At 36.0% G+C, this 17,592-nt stretch overlaps 1 protein-coding gene across 28 annotated transcripts in view; it reads right to left on the bottom strand.

Moving 5' to 3' along the window:
* The window catches only part of clasp1a (cytoplasmic linker associated protein 1a), an 80,963-nt gene that overhangs the window by 29,692 nt on the left and 33,679 nt on the right, over positions 1–17,592 (bottom strand). For 27 of the 28 annotated variants that reach the window (XM_067409608.1, XM_067409609.1, XM_067409613.1 and 24 more), the window contains exons 9-18: positions 7,641–7,784; positions 6,617–6,693; positions 6,438–6,530; positions 6,182–6,327; positions 5,519–5,654; positions 4,514–4,584; positions 4,338–4,397; positions 3,785–3,862; positions 3,452–3,619; positions 10–56 (exon numbers count right to left, since the gene is read on the bottom strand). In XM_067409608.1, coding sequence (XP_067265709.1) covers positions 10–56; positions 3,452–3,619; positions 3,785–3,862; positions 4,338–4,397; positions 4,514–4,584; positions 5,519–5,654; positions 6,182–6,327; positions 6,438–6,530; positions 6,617–6,693; positions 7,641–7,784 — 1,020 coding nt within the window. Of the gene's footprint in view, positions 1–9; positions 57–3,451; positions 3,620–3,784; positions 3,863–4,337; positions 4,398–4,513; positions 4,585–5,518; positions 5,655–6,181; positions 6,328–6,437; positions 6,531–6,616; positions 6,694–7,640; positions 7,785–17,198; positions 17,512–17,592 lie in introns of those variants that run through there. The other variant, XM_067409631.1, reaches the window with a different exon arrangement.

Below are 17,592 nucleotides of genomic sequence, written 5' to 3'. Positions count from 1 at the left end.
TTTACTTACTTCTTGTAACCGGGCCTCCAATGACACTCTTCACTGACAGCGGTCGACTGCAGGAAGGTAGATAAAAAGATTTTAGCAATAGCAGCACACTTAGAAAAAGAGTAAAAAAACAGTAATGAAATTAATCAGTATATTTTTCAATATCAATATTTTTCAGTCTACTGACAATTTTTAATATATTTCTCAATATTTTTTGCAACAGAGAATTTCAAATACAACACAGTGAATATCTAGTTAAAAATATCCAAGGCAGGTTTTCAATACTTTTTTTTATTAAATGAACACAAGGAAGAATAATTTTCATTTCATGAGTAATATTATTTACATATACTACATTTTTACAAAAACATTTTAAGACATTAACAATCTCCTGAAGGACTTCCTTGAACATTTCTGAGTGATAATCATAGTTCTGAATCAATTCATTGAAAGAGACAGTTTGAACTGACTCAAAGATTAATTGAACTCTACAACACTGTAAAAACTATTTTTCCAAGTAAATAAAACAAAGTATTGGAGTACATTTTAATATTTCAAAATTTCGTGTTTAATTCAGTGTATTACTTGCCATTTCTTTGTAATTATGTGTATATTGTGAAATTTACAAGCAATTTCTGAGTGAAAATTGTTAGACCAAATTATTTCATTGTCTAAATTGTCAAATCTAAATGCTCTCAAACTCACTAGCTGTAAGACAAAGAGATTGTGCAAATAGTCAAATGACACATTACTGAATGCATTAAATCTATACTCAGAATACACTGAAACATTGCTTCATTTTATATTGTCAGCATGTGTGAATTGAGTGTGAATATTCAATTTATCATCCAACCCTATCTGTAATAATTATATACACTTTTTAACATCTACAAATGATAAATCACATTAAAATCACAACGTTACTTTACTTGTAACACCTTCTTTTTGACCATTTTTGTGACCAGTACACAGCAGTGTCTCTGCTTGTGTGTACAAAAACTGATAGCAGATTGCGACTATTAGAGCTGTCATTCATCACACTGGTGCTAATGCAAGATGATCTCACTGCCTCTGAACAACAGGGATACAATGTAACAGATGTTGCACTCAAATATTGAAGATGAGATCACTGCTTCATATTCAGAGAAGACTCAACATGTTAGTATGTACAATCATCAATCTGTACACGTGGTCTATCAGCCAGCTGGCAAATATTTCACTAACTTCAACAGGGACAGCCATAACTCACAGTTTTTGATAGCATGAGCAAACATCACAGAGACAATGTTATCGCCTACAATCACTGAACTGTATGTTTATAGACCACCGTTCGAAAGACTGGGGTCAGTAAGATTTGTTTAATGTTTTTGATAGAATTCTGCTATGCTCACTGCATTTATTTAATCAAATATACAATAAAAAAAGTCATGCAAAAAAGTTTACACTCCCCATGCAGAATCTGAAAAATTATCATTATATTAACAAAATAAGAGGGATCATACAAAATGTGTTATTTTTTATTTAGTACTGTACTGAAATAGATATTTTACATAAAAGATGTTTACATATAGACCAAAAAAATAAAAAACAGAATTTATAATAATGACTTTGTTGCATTTTGTATTATCCCTCTTATTTTGTTAAAGGGGGTGTCTATTTTATGCATTTATTTGGCCAAAGTTTCAAAACACGAGTTGGATGTATGACAGAGTATTTATGTGCCAAACATAGAGCTTCCAGTTGTGGACATGTTTCACCGAATTTTTTTCGAGTATGGCCTGTATCACGTCATAAAAGGGCGGAATTCCTTGTATAGGCACTTCTCCCTGATAAGCGTGCGCACACACATCACCCAGAGCAAGAATGAGCCCATCAACGTGCTTCGTTCGGGATACGGAAGCCGAGAGATTTTTCAACAATGGCTGTGTCCCAATTCAGGGGCTGCACCCTTTGAAGACTGCATACATCATCGAGGCAGTCTCATTTAAGAAAAATAACCATTAGATTGCAACGTAAGAATTAAATTATAATATTTTACACCTCACAATGAATATCACTCAATTTTATTAAGGTTACTTTTCTTAAATATGACATCCTTGATGAAGTATTCAGCCTTCAAATGCGACCTCCGGAGGACACAGCCTCCGAAATGAGACGCAGCTCCTGTCACTAAAGGAGTGTGTTTTTGGTTGTGAGGGAAAGATGACCTTTTTTAGCTTTCCAAAGAGCCCAGCGTCAAGGGAACAGTGGATGTTGAAATGCACGTATGTTTGTTTGTTCCCGGGATTTCGGTGATGAATACTGTGTAAACAAGTCCCAGTTCGGCGCTGGATTTGCAGATCGCGGGCGGTGAGTAAAGCTGCATCAGATGTCTGTGTTTTGTTGGCAATTGGCACGCAAGTGCATAAAATGTAAACCACAAATGTTTTTGTTCCCTTTTCATTTATAATGATGTCACAGCTTGCGGACGATCTCTACTCATTAGTTGTGCACGCTCGTGATTCTTTAGCTCCGCCCATGGCACTGACGGCAGACAAGCCTCCAGGCACTCGGCTTTTTCAGAAAGACTTGGTACAGCATATCTGTCTTTTATAAATATGATAAAACTAAAAACTTTTTGGAGATATTAAGGATGCAATATTACTCTATATGTACTCCAGATTAACATGAGATTGGCAGAAACTGTGTGACCCCCCCCCCCTTTAAAATAAGGTTTTACAGATTCTGCAAAGTGTATGTAAACTTTTGACTGTATTTCTGTTATGACAAAGCTGAATTTTTAGCATCGTTTTTCCAGTCTTCAATGTCACATGATCCTTCAGAAATCATTCTAATAAGATGATTTGGTGCTAAAGAAAGATTTTTAAATGTTATCAGTGTTGAAAACACTGTATTATAGTTTCTTTTTGATAGACAGGAGCGTTTGTTTACTTGCTTGACTAGTTTCGGCTACTTCCTGTAGCCTTCGTCGGAAGAGTCACTTGATGTTGCTGTGACGTGTCTTAAAGTAGCCGAAACTAGTCAAGCAGGTAAACGCTCCTGTCTATCAAAAAGAAACTATAATACAGTACCTATCTTAAAGAAGACAGTATGAATCTACTTAAAAGAGTTTTGAAAACAGTTTAACAGCTTAATATTTTTGTGGAATCTGTGATACATTTTTTTCAAGATTCTCTGAGGAATATAAAGTTCAAAAGGACAGCATTTATTTGAAACAGAAATCTTTTGTAACATTATGAATGTCTTTAATGTCATGTTTGATACATATAATGCATCATTGCTGAACAAAATAATTAATTAAAAACAAAAACAAAGCATGACTCAATATGTGTGTGTGTGTGTGTGTGTGTGTGTGTGTGTGTGTGTGTGTGTGCACGTGTGTGTAAATGTAGTCAAAAGCGTATACCAAGATGTGTCAATTCATGTATGGCAATACGTGAAGAAGTGTGTGTGCATGTCTCACTTGAGGCTCTCCTGTGAGCTTGAGGAGGAGCGGTCGGACTGCGGGAGAGACACTATACTGTCAGAACTCTTCAGGTGGGACTGTAGGGCCTTCTGATAGGTCGACTCCAACGCCTGAAACAGGTGCTCTGCCTCCCGACTGTAATGACCATGGAATCCCCAGTAACACCTATAGAACAAATGAACAACCACTTAAATAAAACCATGGAAATTATCACTTAAAAAAGTTAGCGCATTATTAAATAACATAAATGAATATCTCAATGAAGTACTGTACATGCAATATCTAACCAAGGACTCTAAATGTATAAAACAAAAAGGCAAACAGACTTACTTTCTGGCCACAGATCTGGCCTCGGAGTCAGCATCATGGATCCCCTTCTTGATGGTCTCAGTGAGAACCGCCACATGCCTGGGGTAGTAAGGAAACATGATTAATACTGTTTCTTACAGTCTGCAGAACCAACACTGAATTCACTCAGTCTCCTTTGAAACTTTCTGGACCAGACGGCAGACCTTTTTTCCCAGTTCTCTAAAGACGGAACAGTGGGAAAGAGAGGATAAGGGAGTCCAGACCTCCTTATAAAAGAGCTCTTGGGTATATTGCCATGGAAACGGCTGGGACGCATGGTTGCCACACATCCCTGGCTCATCAATTCAACCCGCGAAAAGAATCATCAGTTGCTCGTTCAGCCAAGCTTTGATAAGTAACATGTTTTCACCAGTTAAATGTCACAAAAACAGGAAAGGGAGGGGTGACAGCTTTGCAGCAAGAAGGAATAAAGAAAAATTTGTACCAAGTTATATGATACACATCCTGAGCAAAAAGCACTTCACAAAAAGTAATATCTTCATTCTCAATACAACATCAATCATTTTCCACTCACCTCTCTAGAGTGTGTGTCTGCCATTCTTGCAATAACAGGTCTAAAAACTCATAACAGCGTCTGATGGGGTGAAAATAAACAATTATTTCTATTGGAAGACAAAGGCTTTCTAATTTATGTTCTGAAAAAAAAAAAAAAAGAGTTGCAAATAGATCTCATAGGGAGGTCTAGTTTACCTTCGAACAGCCACAGATTTAGAAGTGCAGTTGCTGGTGATGATCGGGATAAGGCGTGGGAAGTGTGTATGCTGAAAAAGTCAAAAAGTACAACTATAAGTCATGGTGCTAGAATATTAAACAGAAATAAAATATAGAATAGAATATATAGAGTACTTTTCAAATGTTTGGGGTCGCTAAAATTTGAATGTTTTGAAAGAAGTCTCTAATGCTCACCAAGGCTGCATTTATTTAAATCAAACATACAGTTAAAAAGTAATATTGTAACATTTTATCATAATTAAAATAAATTGTTCAATATTTGAACATATTTTAAAATGTAATGGTAACACTTTACAATACGGTTCATTAGTTAACATTAGTTAACTACATTAGTTAACATGAACTAATAATGAACTGCACTTATACAGCATTTATTAATCTTTGTTAATGTTAATTTCAACATTTACTAATACATTAAATTAATACATTAATTAATACATAATTAATACATTTAATTAATACATTAAAAGCTTGTTAACATTAGTTAATGCACTGTGAACTAACATGAACAAAAGAATGAACAACTGTATTCTCATTAACTAACACTAACAAAGATTAGTAAATACAGTAACAAATGTATTGCTCATTGTTAGTTCATGTTAGTTAATCCATTAACTAATGTTTAACAAATGAACCGTATTGTAAAGTGTTACCAATGTAATTTATCTGTGATGACAAAGCTGAATTTTCAGCAACCATTACTCCAGTCATCAGTGTCACATGATCCTTCAGAAATCATTCTAATATGTTGATGTGGTGCTCAAGAAACATTTCTTAATATTATCAGTGTTGAAAACATTTGAGCTGCTTAATATTTTTTTCAGGATTCTTTGACAAATAGAAGAACATAACTTATAATTTATAAATGTCCTGACAGTCACTTTTGATCAAATTAATATGTCCTTGCTAAATAAGTACATGTGAACATAAATACATGTGAAAAAGGAAATTATCAGAACTCACTCGCAAGATGAGGCGGATGGCTGCCATTCCAGATGTGGCCATAATTTTGGCGCTGTTGGGCACTAAGTTGAGCAGCGTAGGCATAATGCTTTCAGCCCCATGATCAAATTTATTCCCCAACACTGAAGACAGATGCCTGAGAGACAGCAAAATCCACCAATCAACAAAACACAAATATAAGGATACGTTAACTTCGGGTCTAGATGGAAATTAATCAAATGTGTGTGACATTAAGGCATGGAACTTGTTTAGATATCCATCATTTGGCTGCACTTTAGCAGAAGAGCTGTCCTGCACACTCCAGTCAGCTTGGTTCCACTTCATTAGAAACACATTACGACCCAGAATAATTAAAGACCGGGACTGAGTCATGCTCAATCACAGAGACCCGCAAAACAGCTTCATTTATGCCTTTAAACAACACTTTTTAATGCTGTATCCCAATGATAGAACATGTATCGGAGTACGATGAAGTGCCTTTAAGATTTGCGAAAAACTGCCCTACTGCTGAAGTTTGTCTTTGATCAATGAACATCTAAAAGGTGGCACCCTACTAGCTGATTCTTAAGTCGATTTTGGTAGCGGATATCACACTTGAAAGCTATATTAAATAAACATTTTTACAAAGACTGGAAGAGAAAATGGTAGAGAAGAGTGTCATACCCTAATGTGATACAGGCCTCTCGAACCACTTGGGACCGAAGATCTTTAGCCGACAGCTTGAAGGCACCTTCTAAAAGCCGTAGATGTTGAAGGAAACCCTCATGCTCAGTCGCACCAGCCAGAACAAGTGAGCGCACTTTCTTCAGCTAAATAGATGATATAAAAGCTCCTTCAGTGCCACGCTGAAGACAAGTTCTTCAAGCTGGAGTGCATGTATTTTGGACAAAAGAAGCAGTGAAACTAAACAGCGACTTACAGCAGTGACACGGTGCTCCCAGTCTTGCTTGTCATCTGATAAAACTTCCCGGATCTTATTCAAGGAGTCCTCCAAATCCTTACTGGAATATATCTGAAAACGAACAACAGATTTATGTCTTGTCTGAATGTTTAAATTCATGATAAATTGCATGATAATGACAATTTAAGATGCATTACTTGCACTGCAGGTACATCTTCAAAAGCTTTGACAAAATCCTCTTCATCCACAGCTCCCGCGCTGACACTGTCCTTCCCTAGGGAATCGCAATCACAAAATTATACTTGAAAAAAGATTCAGCAGTCAATGCCAATACTGGTGAAATTTCACAATTCTAATCTACATTCACAATTTGATTCTGAATTAAAGTAATTCAATCAAATTAAAATCACAGTAAAAACAGTAATACTGCAAAATATTATTACAAACTGTTATAGTTATATTAATATAACTATTTTAAAATATATTTTAAAATGTAATTTATTCCTGCGTTGGGATAGCTAAATTTTCAGCAGCCAATACACCAGTCTTCAGTGTCACATGATCCTTCAGAAATCATTCTAGGCATTCTGGAAGCTGTGATTTAAATTAATAAAAAGTTCAAAATAACAGATTTATTTGAAACCATATTATTTTGTAACATTATACGTGTCACTTTTGATAAATTGAATGCATCCTTTCTGAATAAAAGTAATAATTTATTCAAAATAAACAATCTTAATATTTAAAATACCATCTTTATGTTTTTTCTACATTATTTTGGAGATTCAATATGACAGCACTATACATATACATATACATATATATATATATATATATATATATATATATATACACATATATATATATATATATATATATATATACACATATATATATATATATATATATATACACTACTTGAAAACCATCATGCACGTCAGATGAAAATCTGAGTTTAATTCATCAAAGACTATTACATAATGTTGAAATCTGCAATTTTGCCTCTTGTCCAGCCAACAGAGTCCCTATTTATCTCCTGCTCTCATTCTGGTAAACCACAAGTTTTTTTTCAAAAGGTAATCTTTCTGAGAACAAATACATTTCTCCATGTTCAACATGTTTAAGCAAAGTATTTATGGATATCTACAGTGCTTATTCTGATGAGTGATCTGACTTCAGTTGCTCAGATGTAACCTGGGCTGAGCTGTAGTGTTGTCTTACCTGCAGCCCTGGATCCAGAGGCAGAACTGGGTCGTCTCATTGAGCCCATGCTGCCCCCTCTCCTGCTGCTGGAGAAGCCCTTAGAAGAGGAAGAGGAGGAGGACCTGCCCCCATCCACAGAATCTTCGTCATCAAAGTTCTTATCTGTAGGGAACACAAGCAAATTGATCAATGTTTCATCAAATATTTTCACTGCTATACTCTCAATCAAGAAGACAGGTCATCATCAATCTGCTCTGAAACTGCAGAAAACCAATGACGATGGAGTTGCAAAAGTATGTTCTTGAAATCGACTCATTATGGGTTGTCTGAATAACTAGTCGGATGTGTTTCTTAGGGCTCACTCATTCACACAAATGTATCAGATGGTAACACAAATGACAAGCTGATTAATCTTATCTGGAAGAGCACACAAAGAACACCACAGGAAACGCTCTCTTCCTGACAAGAGAACACAAGGGAAGTCTCACATTTACTTTTTACCAATATCTCCCTGGGTCACTGTTTCATCACCACTTACCACTAATTTGTCACATTCATGATCATAACATCATGCCAATCTGCGTATTTTGATTATAATAATTCCCCGTCTTCAGATCAAAAATGTGAAATGAAGACCAAGGCTTTTCTTCATACTGTAAGTCCAAGTCAGATATCTTTTTTACTGTTCAAACATGGCAGCAATCATTCTGGAGTGATGTCTAAACCAGGTTATAGTTCAGAACACATTTATGAGAAAAATTCATAGATTGATCTACTGTAAGAGACTCTGGACGTAAGCCAAAGTCAAAAATGAGCGGACATTAACACATTCCAGCAGTCTGAGAGGAAGGGGTGGCACACCAATCTTTCTGAACAGGAAGGAGCAACAGGATGAATCTATTCTGCTGCCTGATTCTTGCACTAGTACTGTCCTGCAATTTTTATTTGACGATTAAATGTCATAGATATAATTGTGAATAAATTGGTTCAGCTTACACGCAATCATTATGAAGTCATTTATTCACATTGAACTATTAACAACAATGAAATGCTAGAAGAATAATTAATGCACCGATTAGAATGAAAAAAATATATTGTAAATTACATAAAAACAAATAACCCTATTTTCAATTTATGCTGTTGTTTGAACCCAATTCACTTTATTTTTGTTGTTTGTATAGAATATTAGAACATATTTTTAAAGAAAAATGTACATTTCATACCGTTTCTAGTGTTCATATATTTGAATGGCAATATGTGATTGGGGAGTGTGCACAAAGATTAAAATCAAATAATCATGAAGAGGCAATTATGTAATAATCCTGACAAGCCTGCAGAGCACACTGCAAACAAACCATTCAAATCAAATCAATGCAGTCAGAGCAAAGGAAGAACAATTTCAATTGATATTTTTGTTCCAAGCAGACACTAGTCTCTAGACATAAATAAAATCCCCAAACACAGAACAATGGAAAGACGAGATACGCAAAACATCACCTACAATATGGTATACTGGTGGTATTATGTTTAATCTCTGTATTACAATTAGTTCACATGTAAATCAATGTGTTGCACTGTGACTGTACTAATACTTCAGTAGAAAGCTTCAAAGACAAAAGAGTGATAAAACTGTCAGTGCTCAAATTGAAAATAGCCCAGAATTTTCCATTTTAAACTATCAACTGCATCTGAGCTGTTGAGACAATTTCGACTAATCCCTTAGTTCGTAAAAAAAGAGAATGAATTTACAGTAATGCACTTATAATGGAAATAATATTTAATATTATTTAAAGTAATATTTTGTGGATGGGCTATTTTTCTAGGTGGAGAAACTTCAAAAATGCATTTTTCCATTCATTTTTAAAAACTGAGTAACAATTATAAACCATATATGTGGTAATCAGCAGCATAACACGCTGACAACACTCCAAAATATTAAATTGTGTATTTTGTTGAATACATATTCTAGTCACACACAGTTCAGAGCATTACTGCAATAAATGCATTAGGTACAAGATGTTTACACATTAGATAATTAATTGCCAAACTAAGAAAACATGCACTGTCTATAATAAATCCATATATGACCATTCCTAGTACATGGTGACAGCTGTCTTAATAAATTACGAAGTGTCTTCACAGGATGACCTCAGTTTTTATGCTGATGATGGCAGAGGAGACACTATGACTATGGTACAAAATCCTCTTTTATATGCTAGTACCATGATAATTCTACTAAAGATGGATATTTTACTCTCAAGCCAAAATGTTCTCTTTACTAAGCCAAGAAATAATATCGCTGTCAAAATATTTTGACGATTTAAAATTAGGGCTGTCAACAGATTAAAATTTTTTAATCACGATTAATTGCACACTTATGAAATTAAGCATACACCATTTATCTTGCTTATGCTAATGTTGCTAATGTTCATTTTGTCATCAATTTCTATATCTAGTAAAGTAAACCATCAGATTGAAGGGTGATTCTCACAAAACTGTATTTTTTGCAAGCTTTATTCAAGGTAAATTTGGGTGTCTTTCCAAAATAAGGACACTTTGGAGACTCCAAAAGGTCACCAAATAACCAAATGATATAATGTTATCCATCAAATTTATGCAAAACAGCACCCCATTAAAAAAAAAAAAAAAAAAAAAAAAAACATTTAGGAAAAAAACTTTCAGAATTTAGTGTACAGTATGTGTACAGCGCAAAACAGCAAATAACTTGTTTACATTTTAGACAAGTCAAGTTGTCATACCGTACAGGACCACATGTTTGCGCATCAATATAATGGACTTGTGCGTTCTTACTGGTTTGCTTTATCCAGCCGAGAAACGTAGATTGTGTATCATCTGGCCATACAGTGGTGGGATGTTTTGACATTCTGTTCAGTCTATATTTTACATAGCGCAATATGTGTGAGCTCGCGCACTTCAGAAACAATGACAGAATATGAAACAGCTTGTGTTTTAAAATAAAACACACACTGGAACGAATAATTCACCTAAAACGCAAGGTGAGTCTACCATCTCTGATGTAATCAACCTGGTTTTCCTTACATTAGCACGGTTTTGGACTGATTGTTTGAATAAAAATCGCTGGATCATTGGACTGAAAACTCTCCCAGAGTTTAGCGGCTTAAAATGATCTGATCAAAAACAGAAAAGACAAATCAGGCTAAAGGTTTAGAACAGAACATTCCGCCTACCAGGGTTACAGGTGCTTGCGCCATTGTAGATGCTCAGTTTGATAAACTCCTAAGATCATCTAATTGTGTGACGTAAATTACGTTAAGGATGCAATTTAACGTGCTTCAGTAATTCGTGCATAGTGACAATATGTGTTGTGCATAGTTCACCCAAAATGAGGAAAAAATTTAAGTTTACAGAGTTTTAGTGTCAGTACTACATTAAACTACTATACATAATGTTGTATATGTATAATAATGCAATGGGGGAATATTTGTGGGTCCTGATAATGCCAAATATCTTATGTTACCAGCAGTGTTGGGCACGTTACTTTAAAAAAGTAATTAGTTATAGTTACTAGTTACTTCTCACAAATAGTAACGGAGTTAGTAACTGACTTACATCATTATAAAAGTAACTAATTACCAGGGAAAGTAACTATTGTGTTACTTAAAAAAATAAAATAAATAATAAATAAAAAATAAAAATAAAAATATGCCAAATAAATTGAATGCCCCCAATATTACATATAAGTCTAAGAATAAATTATTCTTGATGCGACTCCTGACTCATGATCCGCTCTTGCTCACGACATGAAATTTCTCTGTACTGTGTTGGTAGCCATTAAAGAACGTAGTTTCATATTTATGTTTAAATAGTCCTATGTTATGTTTTAAATCCATTTATTCGATTATGAAAAGTGAACAGCGTGAGTAAGATGCATCATAAGATGCGCAAATATATCGGGAGACATGGAGTGGGTCAGACATGATTTTAAACACTTAATTAAGTTTTGTTTTATAGAAAGCCTCTCTTTAAAGTGAATTTCTTTTGTAAAAATTGTATCTTAATTTTAATCAATGTTTCATCAACCAATTGCTTGGATTTAATATATAACAAGCAAATATAGCAGACAATAAAATCATGACATGGAGGCGCGGGCGCGATCACTGGCGCGTGATCTGGAGCGCATCTTATAGGCTAAATGAACCGAAACTCAGAGGCTGCTTGCCTCGCAGACATGAGAATTATATCTATAGAATGCTTGAAATATCTACTTTAATGAAAATAATTAAAAATGAAAAGAAAGAGGCTACTCTGATTATGTAGCCTAACCCGAATGAAATGTGCATTATCTCTCTAGGCACGTCCATATGTATAGATGATCAGCAATGAGAATCAGCAATGTCAACTTCATCTTTGCAGCCGACACTGATTCAGAAAACATTAGTTTATTAATAAACAATTAAAATGTCTCCTTGCTGTTTTTTTCACACTCATAATCATTACTTTTGCCGGTTCTTTATGGCATTAGGCTATGCGTGCCCTTGAGTGCTATATAGCCTATATTATGTAAATGCTCCTTATTATGGTTTATTCTCTCCAGTATTTAAGAAATTAAATTAATATAAATGTGATTAGTCAACTAATAGCTTAAATGAACAACTACTAGTCGACTAGAAAAAAAAACTCATTTCCCATATTTTCGATCAAGCATCAAAAAGGGTATTCTGGTTTGAGCTCGCGCTTCGCGCGCATGCTCTGACAGACACACACAGCGCATCATACATTATTATCAGTTTAAAATTATATTTGTGTATGACTAACCACAGCACACACCAGAGAAAAAAAACTTTGCAGGTCCTATGGTTGAGAGAGAGCTTACACGGATGAAAACCGCTTCAGTGAGCTCAATTATAGTAACGCGGCATTTTTTTTGTCAGTAACGCTAAAGGCGTTGTAACGGGAGAAAAAGTAATTCGTTTGATTACTCGTTACTGAAAAAAGTAACTGCGTTAGTAACGCGCGTTATTTATAACGCCGTTATTCCCATCACTGGTTACCAGTAAAAAGTGGCCTACATTATTGTAAATATATCTAGTCAGTGACAGAGTGCAAGCATATTCGTCTAAAATAAATCTGTTTCAGAGTTAGAATCATGATATATTTTTGTTCTGGTTTCATTGTCCTGTACATTGGGTTACCAGCACCAAGTCCAAGCCTAATAATTTCCACTCCCAATATAATACCAAATTTAGCATTTTAATCAACATACATATTTTCTTTTTTTATTCTTTTACCATATGTCTTGGAGTATCACAATAATATCGTATCGTGATATGTATCAAAACGTGATATGAGGGTATCGTTACACCCCTAGTGTTTAATTATTTTAACATTAAGGATTTTGAATTAATTGCATGTGTTAACGTTGACAGCCGTATCCGTTTGTTTTAAATTCAACCATTTGATCAATATATAAGAGTGCAACGTGTCAAAGGAAATAAGCAGGTTGGAGGCTGTTTTTTTCTTTCTTTCAGTATTTAGCTAAGAAATGTCTTTTAGAGAGAGCCACTGTAGGCAGAGGAAGGCAGTTGCAGTCTGCTCTAAATAAACCCGTTGGAATGTCTACTGAGAGGTATGCTGACTGCTGAAAAATACGGCCCAATATCATTGGTGGGTTTTAGGGACAACAGAACATGTGCATAAAACACCCGAAGACAATGGCGATATGCCCACAAAGGCATCTTTCATAACATAGCATGTGGGCAGATAGCTATTGACAGTCAAAAACGGAACAAAGGCATCATTCACTTTGATATCAACATATCAGTTTTAGCTGTAGCTCAAGCAGCTAGCTTGATGTTTCATTTCACTCAATGACAACAATTTGCTTTGATTTGAGATCCATCAGAAGCAGGCTGATAGTGACTCAACAACATGCTCCGTAACTCGCTTAATTGGCCTAGAAAATGAAATGGTGCATCATAAAATTGCCGTGCAAATCAATGTAACAGTGTGCTCATATTCAACTGAATAGGAACATTTCCTTTGAAGTAAAAAGGGCTAATCAGAATTTGACTTTTTTCCTCTTTTATACTTCCTGAAGATTGTGGAAGGCACTTGAAGGTCAATGTGGCTACATGTCAAATGAAATAATAAGAAAGAACTAGTCAATCCTTAACAACAATAAATGGTCTATGTACTTATTGATCTTATTGTGAACGATTCACCCATGCATGCAGTTCATTTTTAAAGATTTTTTTGAGCTTGTAATATTTCATCAAAATGTCACAATGTCCTTTCAAGAGGACAAACCCCTGAAACAGGCCTTAATCTCCCTGTTACTGAAGTTTTGAGTTTGAGAAATTTTTCATTTCAGCTGGAAAAGGAAAGGAGGATATAATCTGTTCTGCATGACCTGCCAACTTTGAACAAAGAGCAAGCTCCTAAATCAATTTTTCACATGCGACTGAAGACAAACTATGTTTTAATCCTGAAACAATGCCATTTGTTTACCACACGAACATGGGATGCTTATAGACCTGTGAAAATGCCTGTCAAAAAATTGTGTTGTACTTCACAGCCAGAGTACCTGCCACTGTGCCAAGTGACAACTTTCTTTAGCTGCTGATTAGACATAGACGATGACATAGCATAACATGCCAGAGTTACTTTGAGCATGTCAGCACAAAAAGCTCAGAACCCAAGCGACATGTTTACATAACAGTGTTGTAGGACATGAACTCACAGACACACACACAAATGCCCTGATCCATTAATCTCACCCTCAAACTCTGCTGCTGGGCCCAATATCAACTATGTAATGTATTTAAAGTCTTTTAAAGTTTTTAGTATGGATATGTTAGCCTTAAGATTATCTATAAGCTAGTGTGCTCAAAAACAATGACAACATTTGCATTTAGAAGTTATAAGCATTCAAAAATTACATTTTCGTCACTTCCGCCAATATGGATCAACAGTTTTGATGACATCACCCTGCACTTCAGCTTCTCATCAGATTTTCTGACCAATCAAATGCTCTCTAGAATCTAAAACGTCCTGTCCCCCACATTATAAATAGACGCTAAAGCTGCAGCTAAAATCTGTCACTTGTTCACACATTTACTCTTTTCTAAATGGTGAATGGCACCAGGGGATAGGGAATTATTAAGACAGTGTAAATATGCTTTCCATTGACACGAATGAAGTCTGGTTTCAGGTTATCGTCACGCAACCCTCTGCAGTGTGCATACAGTCTGCTCCGGTCCAGAGACATGATAGCACAGAGAGGATGATATGCGCGAGTCGGCGTAGAACACAAAACGTATCAGACGCATCTGAATTCTTCACAGAATGCTATATTTTATAGCAATATGAAGGAGATTAGGGGGATAAACGGTTTAGAGATTAGAAGGACACTAAGGGCCCTATAATACACCTGGCGCAATGCGACGCAAGCGTGTTTGCTAGTTTGCGTCCGGCGCCGTTCGCATTTTCCCGTTCAGTGCCACGTCCTTAAATTAATAAATGCATTTGCGCCAGTTAGTGCGCCCATGGGCGTGCTGGTCTAAAAAAGAGGTGTGTTCAGGCGCATTGCTATTTTAAGGAGCTGAAAATAGACTGCGCCATAGACCAACTCAAACCTGGTCTAAAGTCTAAAGTCAATGGCGCAATATTTTTTTGTTAGAGCACGTTGGTAGAAACTGCGCCTCTGGGCGTGTCCACAGTGCGCGTCGACTTTGCTTATTACACACAGGGATGCGCATCACACAAACATGCCAAATATTAAAAACAAAAGGATTACAGTGTAAAAGAATATTATTGTGTAGGCTACATAAATATAAAAATGTAATGATGAATAGTCATTGCGTGTATTAGAATTAGGCTACCTATTTTCAATTCAGCCTATAACGGACACAATCACTGCTAATTCATCCCACGCCTTCTTCACCTCAGGAAGCTTTGGTGGATTCCTGCTTGCTCGCGCACGAGCAGATCGGTTTCTTCGCTTGAAAAGCGTTCAGCTTTTCCGCCAACAAATTCCGCCATGTAAATAGCAATCCTCTATGGCGCGAGCGCATCTCGCTCTTAAAGGGAATGGGAGATGACACTCTGATTGGTTTATTGAACGTTACGCCCATTACTCATTAAGAGAATAGGGACAACCCATTTAAAAAATGCGACCTGGCGCACGGACCGTTTTTCCGTCGTTAAAATAGTGGATTTGGACACGCCCTGAGTGAACCTGCGCCGTGCGCTTTACACTTTGCGTTTAGATCGGTAAAATAGGACCCTAAAGCTTTACCGAGCTCAATGGTTCTGGCCGAGCTGTGATATAAGCAAAACGCTATTGGCCATTTCAAAAAAGGAGAGGAAATGTTCGATATGTCACACTCTGTCTTCCTATTTCAGTGGAAATCACGTCAACACATTGAATAAAACTGTGTGTTCCAAGGCACTTCAGTGGGCCTTTAAAGAAGATATACTGGTTTACCTTTCTCAACACTTCCTCCAGTGTGTCCTGATATAAACACAGTGTGTCCTAGACAGCACTACCACAAGACACGTGCAACTCATAACCTGTTCTCACAGGTGCAGGCAGCACTATGTTGACAACAAAAGGTTAGAGTAGGGCACTTTTGCTGAAGATGAACAGATGAAGCATTGTGTTCTGAACAGAACACAAGTCCTCGATCTGTTGCACCACTATGTATTCAGAGGGGAAAGGAAACATGCTGTCAGTTGGTATTAAAATAACCCAAGGGTGTGTTATGGTGGATTCTACTTCCAAACAATCTGCAGATAACTTTATTTAAAGTAAACATGAAATCTTTTATACAACTTCCTGGTCTTATATTGTGCATAAATCATCAGTAAATGTCACTGCAATGACAAAAAAAGTCTTAATTAACATAACATAATAACTTCCTCTCCATTGGCTTTATCACAAAAAAGCAGGGGAAAATAATGTTAACCACAACCTAATGTTGTAGGTAAAAATGCAAAACTCCTGCTGTGAGACGGTTAAAAAACAAGAGATACACAAGGCAACAGCCATAAAAATCCATCTGATGCACAGGCCAATAAATAAAAACAAAACAAAAACAAAGTCACTACTAAAACACTTTAGTCAAAATGAGCAAATTCACATCTGTAATGCATTTATATCTAGTGAATGCAATGCAGCAAAACCAAAGAGACAAGTTGTAAACAGACTGCAGAAACACATAAAATTAAACTAATTTTGGAGCGAGATGTCTTGAGTGTTCGATAAAAGTAATAAGTCTAGTTTATGCATATCTGAATACATGACAATCTGAGAGAGAGGTTTTATTCTTACATGAATGAAACATCAATGCAATCACTGCCATTCCATTCAAAAATCCTTTCAAAAATGCAGCTAAAGAGACAGGTGAATCAAAATAATATTCAGATCTTAGAAATATTCATATCTCAGAAGCGTTATCATCTGTAAACACGAAAACACAGATAAACATGGCACTCCCTTGGCAGAACAGCAGCTGGAGGATTAAGGCTGCTAGTGCCTAGCACTTCTTTTATTCATCCTTCACATTAAAGCCGCCATTCCATTCCAATCCTTACCTTCTCCGGTTGTCATAGAGTAAGCGTCTCTTCAATTGACACAGACACTGCAAATACAACAAAGCTCTAGCTTTTCTTTTTTTACAGTCTCTCTCTGGTCTCCGCCTCTCCCTCCCTTCCCTTCCTGCTGCTGTGGTCTTATGACTTCGCCAAAGACAAAAGCCAACCAACTCTTTTAAATAAAGGACTTAGAGCATGTAAAGACTGAAATGTAAAACAGTGGATCTGGGGCTGTTTGCTTGTCCTTTACGGCTCCTCAGGCTTTGAGTTTATGTTCACTGGTCTTGTAACATCTTCCTTACACCAACTAAAACCTCGGCACAGGAAAGACGCTCTGGATTCTCTGTCCCTCACACAAGAGATTTACTCAAAATATTAGTGGTGCAAATGAAAG

This window comes from Chanodichthys erythropterus, chromosome 14 (genome assembly GCF_024489055.1).
Source record: "Chanodichthys erythropterus isolate Z2021 chromosome 14, ASM2448905v1, whole genome shotgun sequence".
In the NCBI taxonomy this organism is placed as follows: domain Eukaryota; kingdom Metazoa; phylum Chordata; class Actinopteri; order Cypriniformes; family Xenocyprididae; genus Chanodichthys; species Chanodichthys erythropterus.
This window is presented reverse-complemented; position numbering and strand designations above follow the sequence as displayed.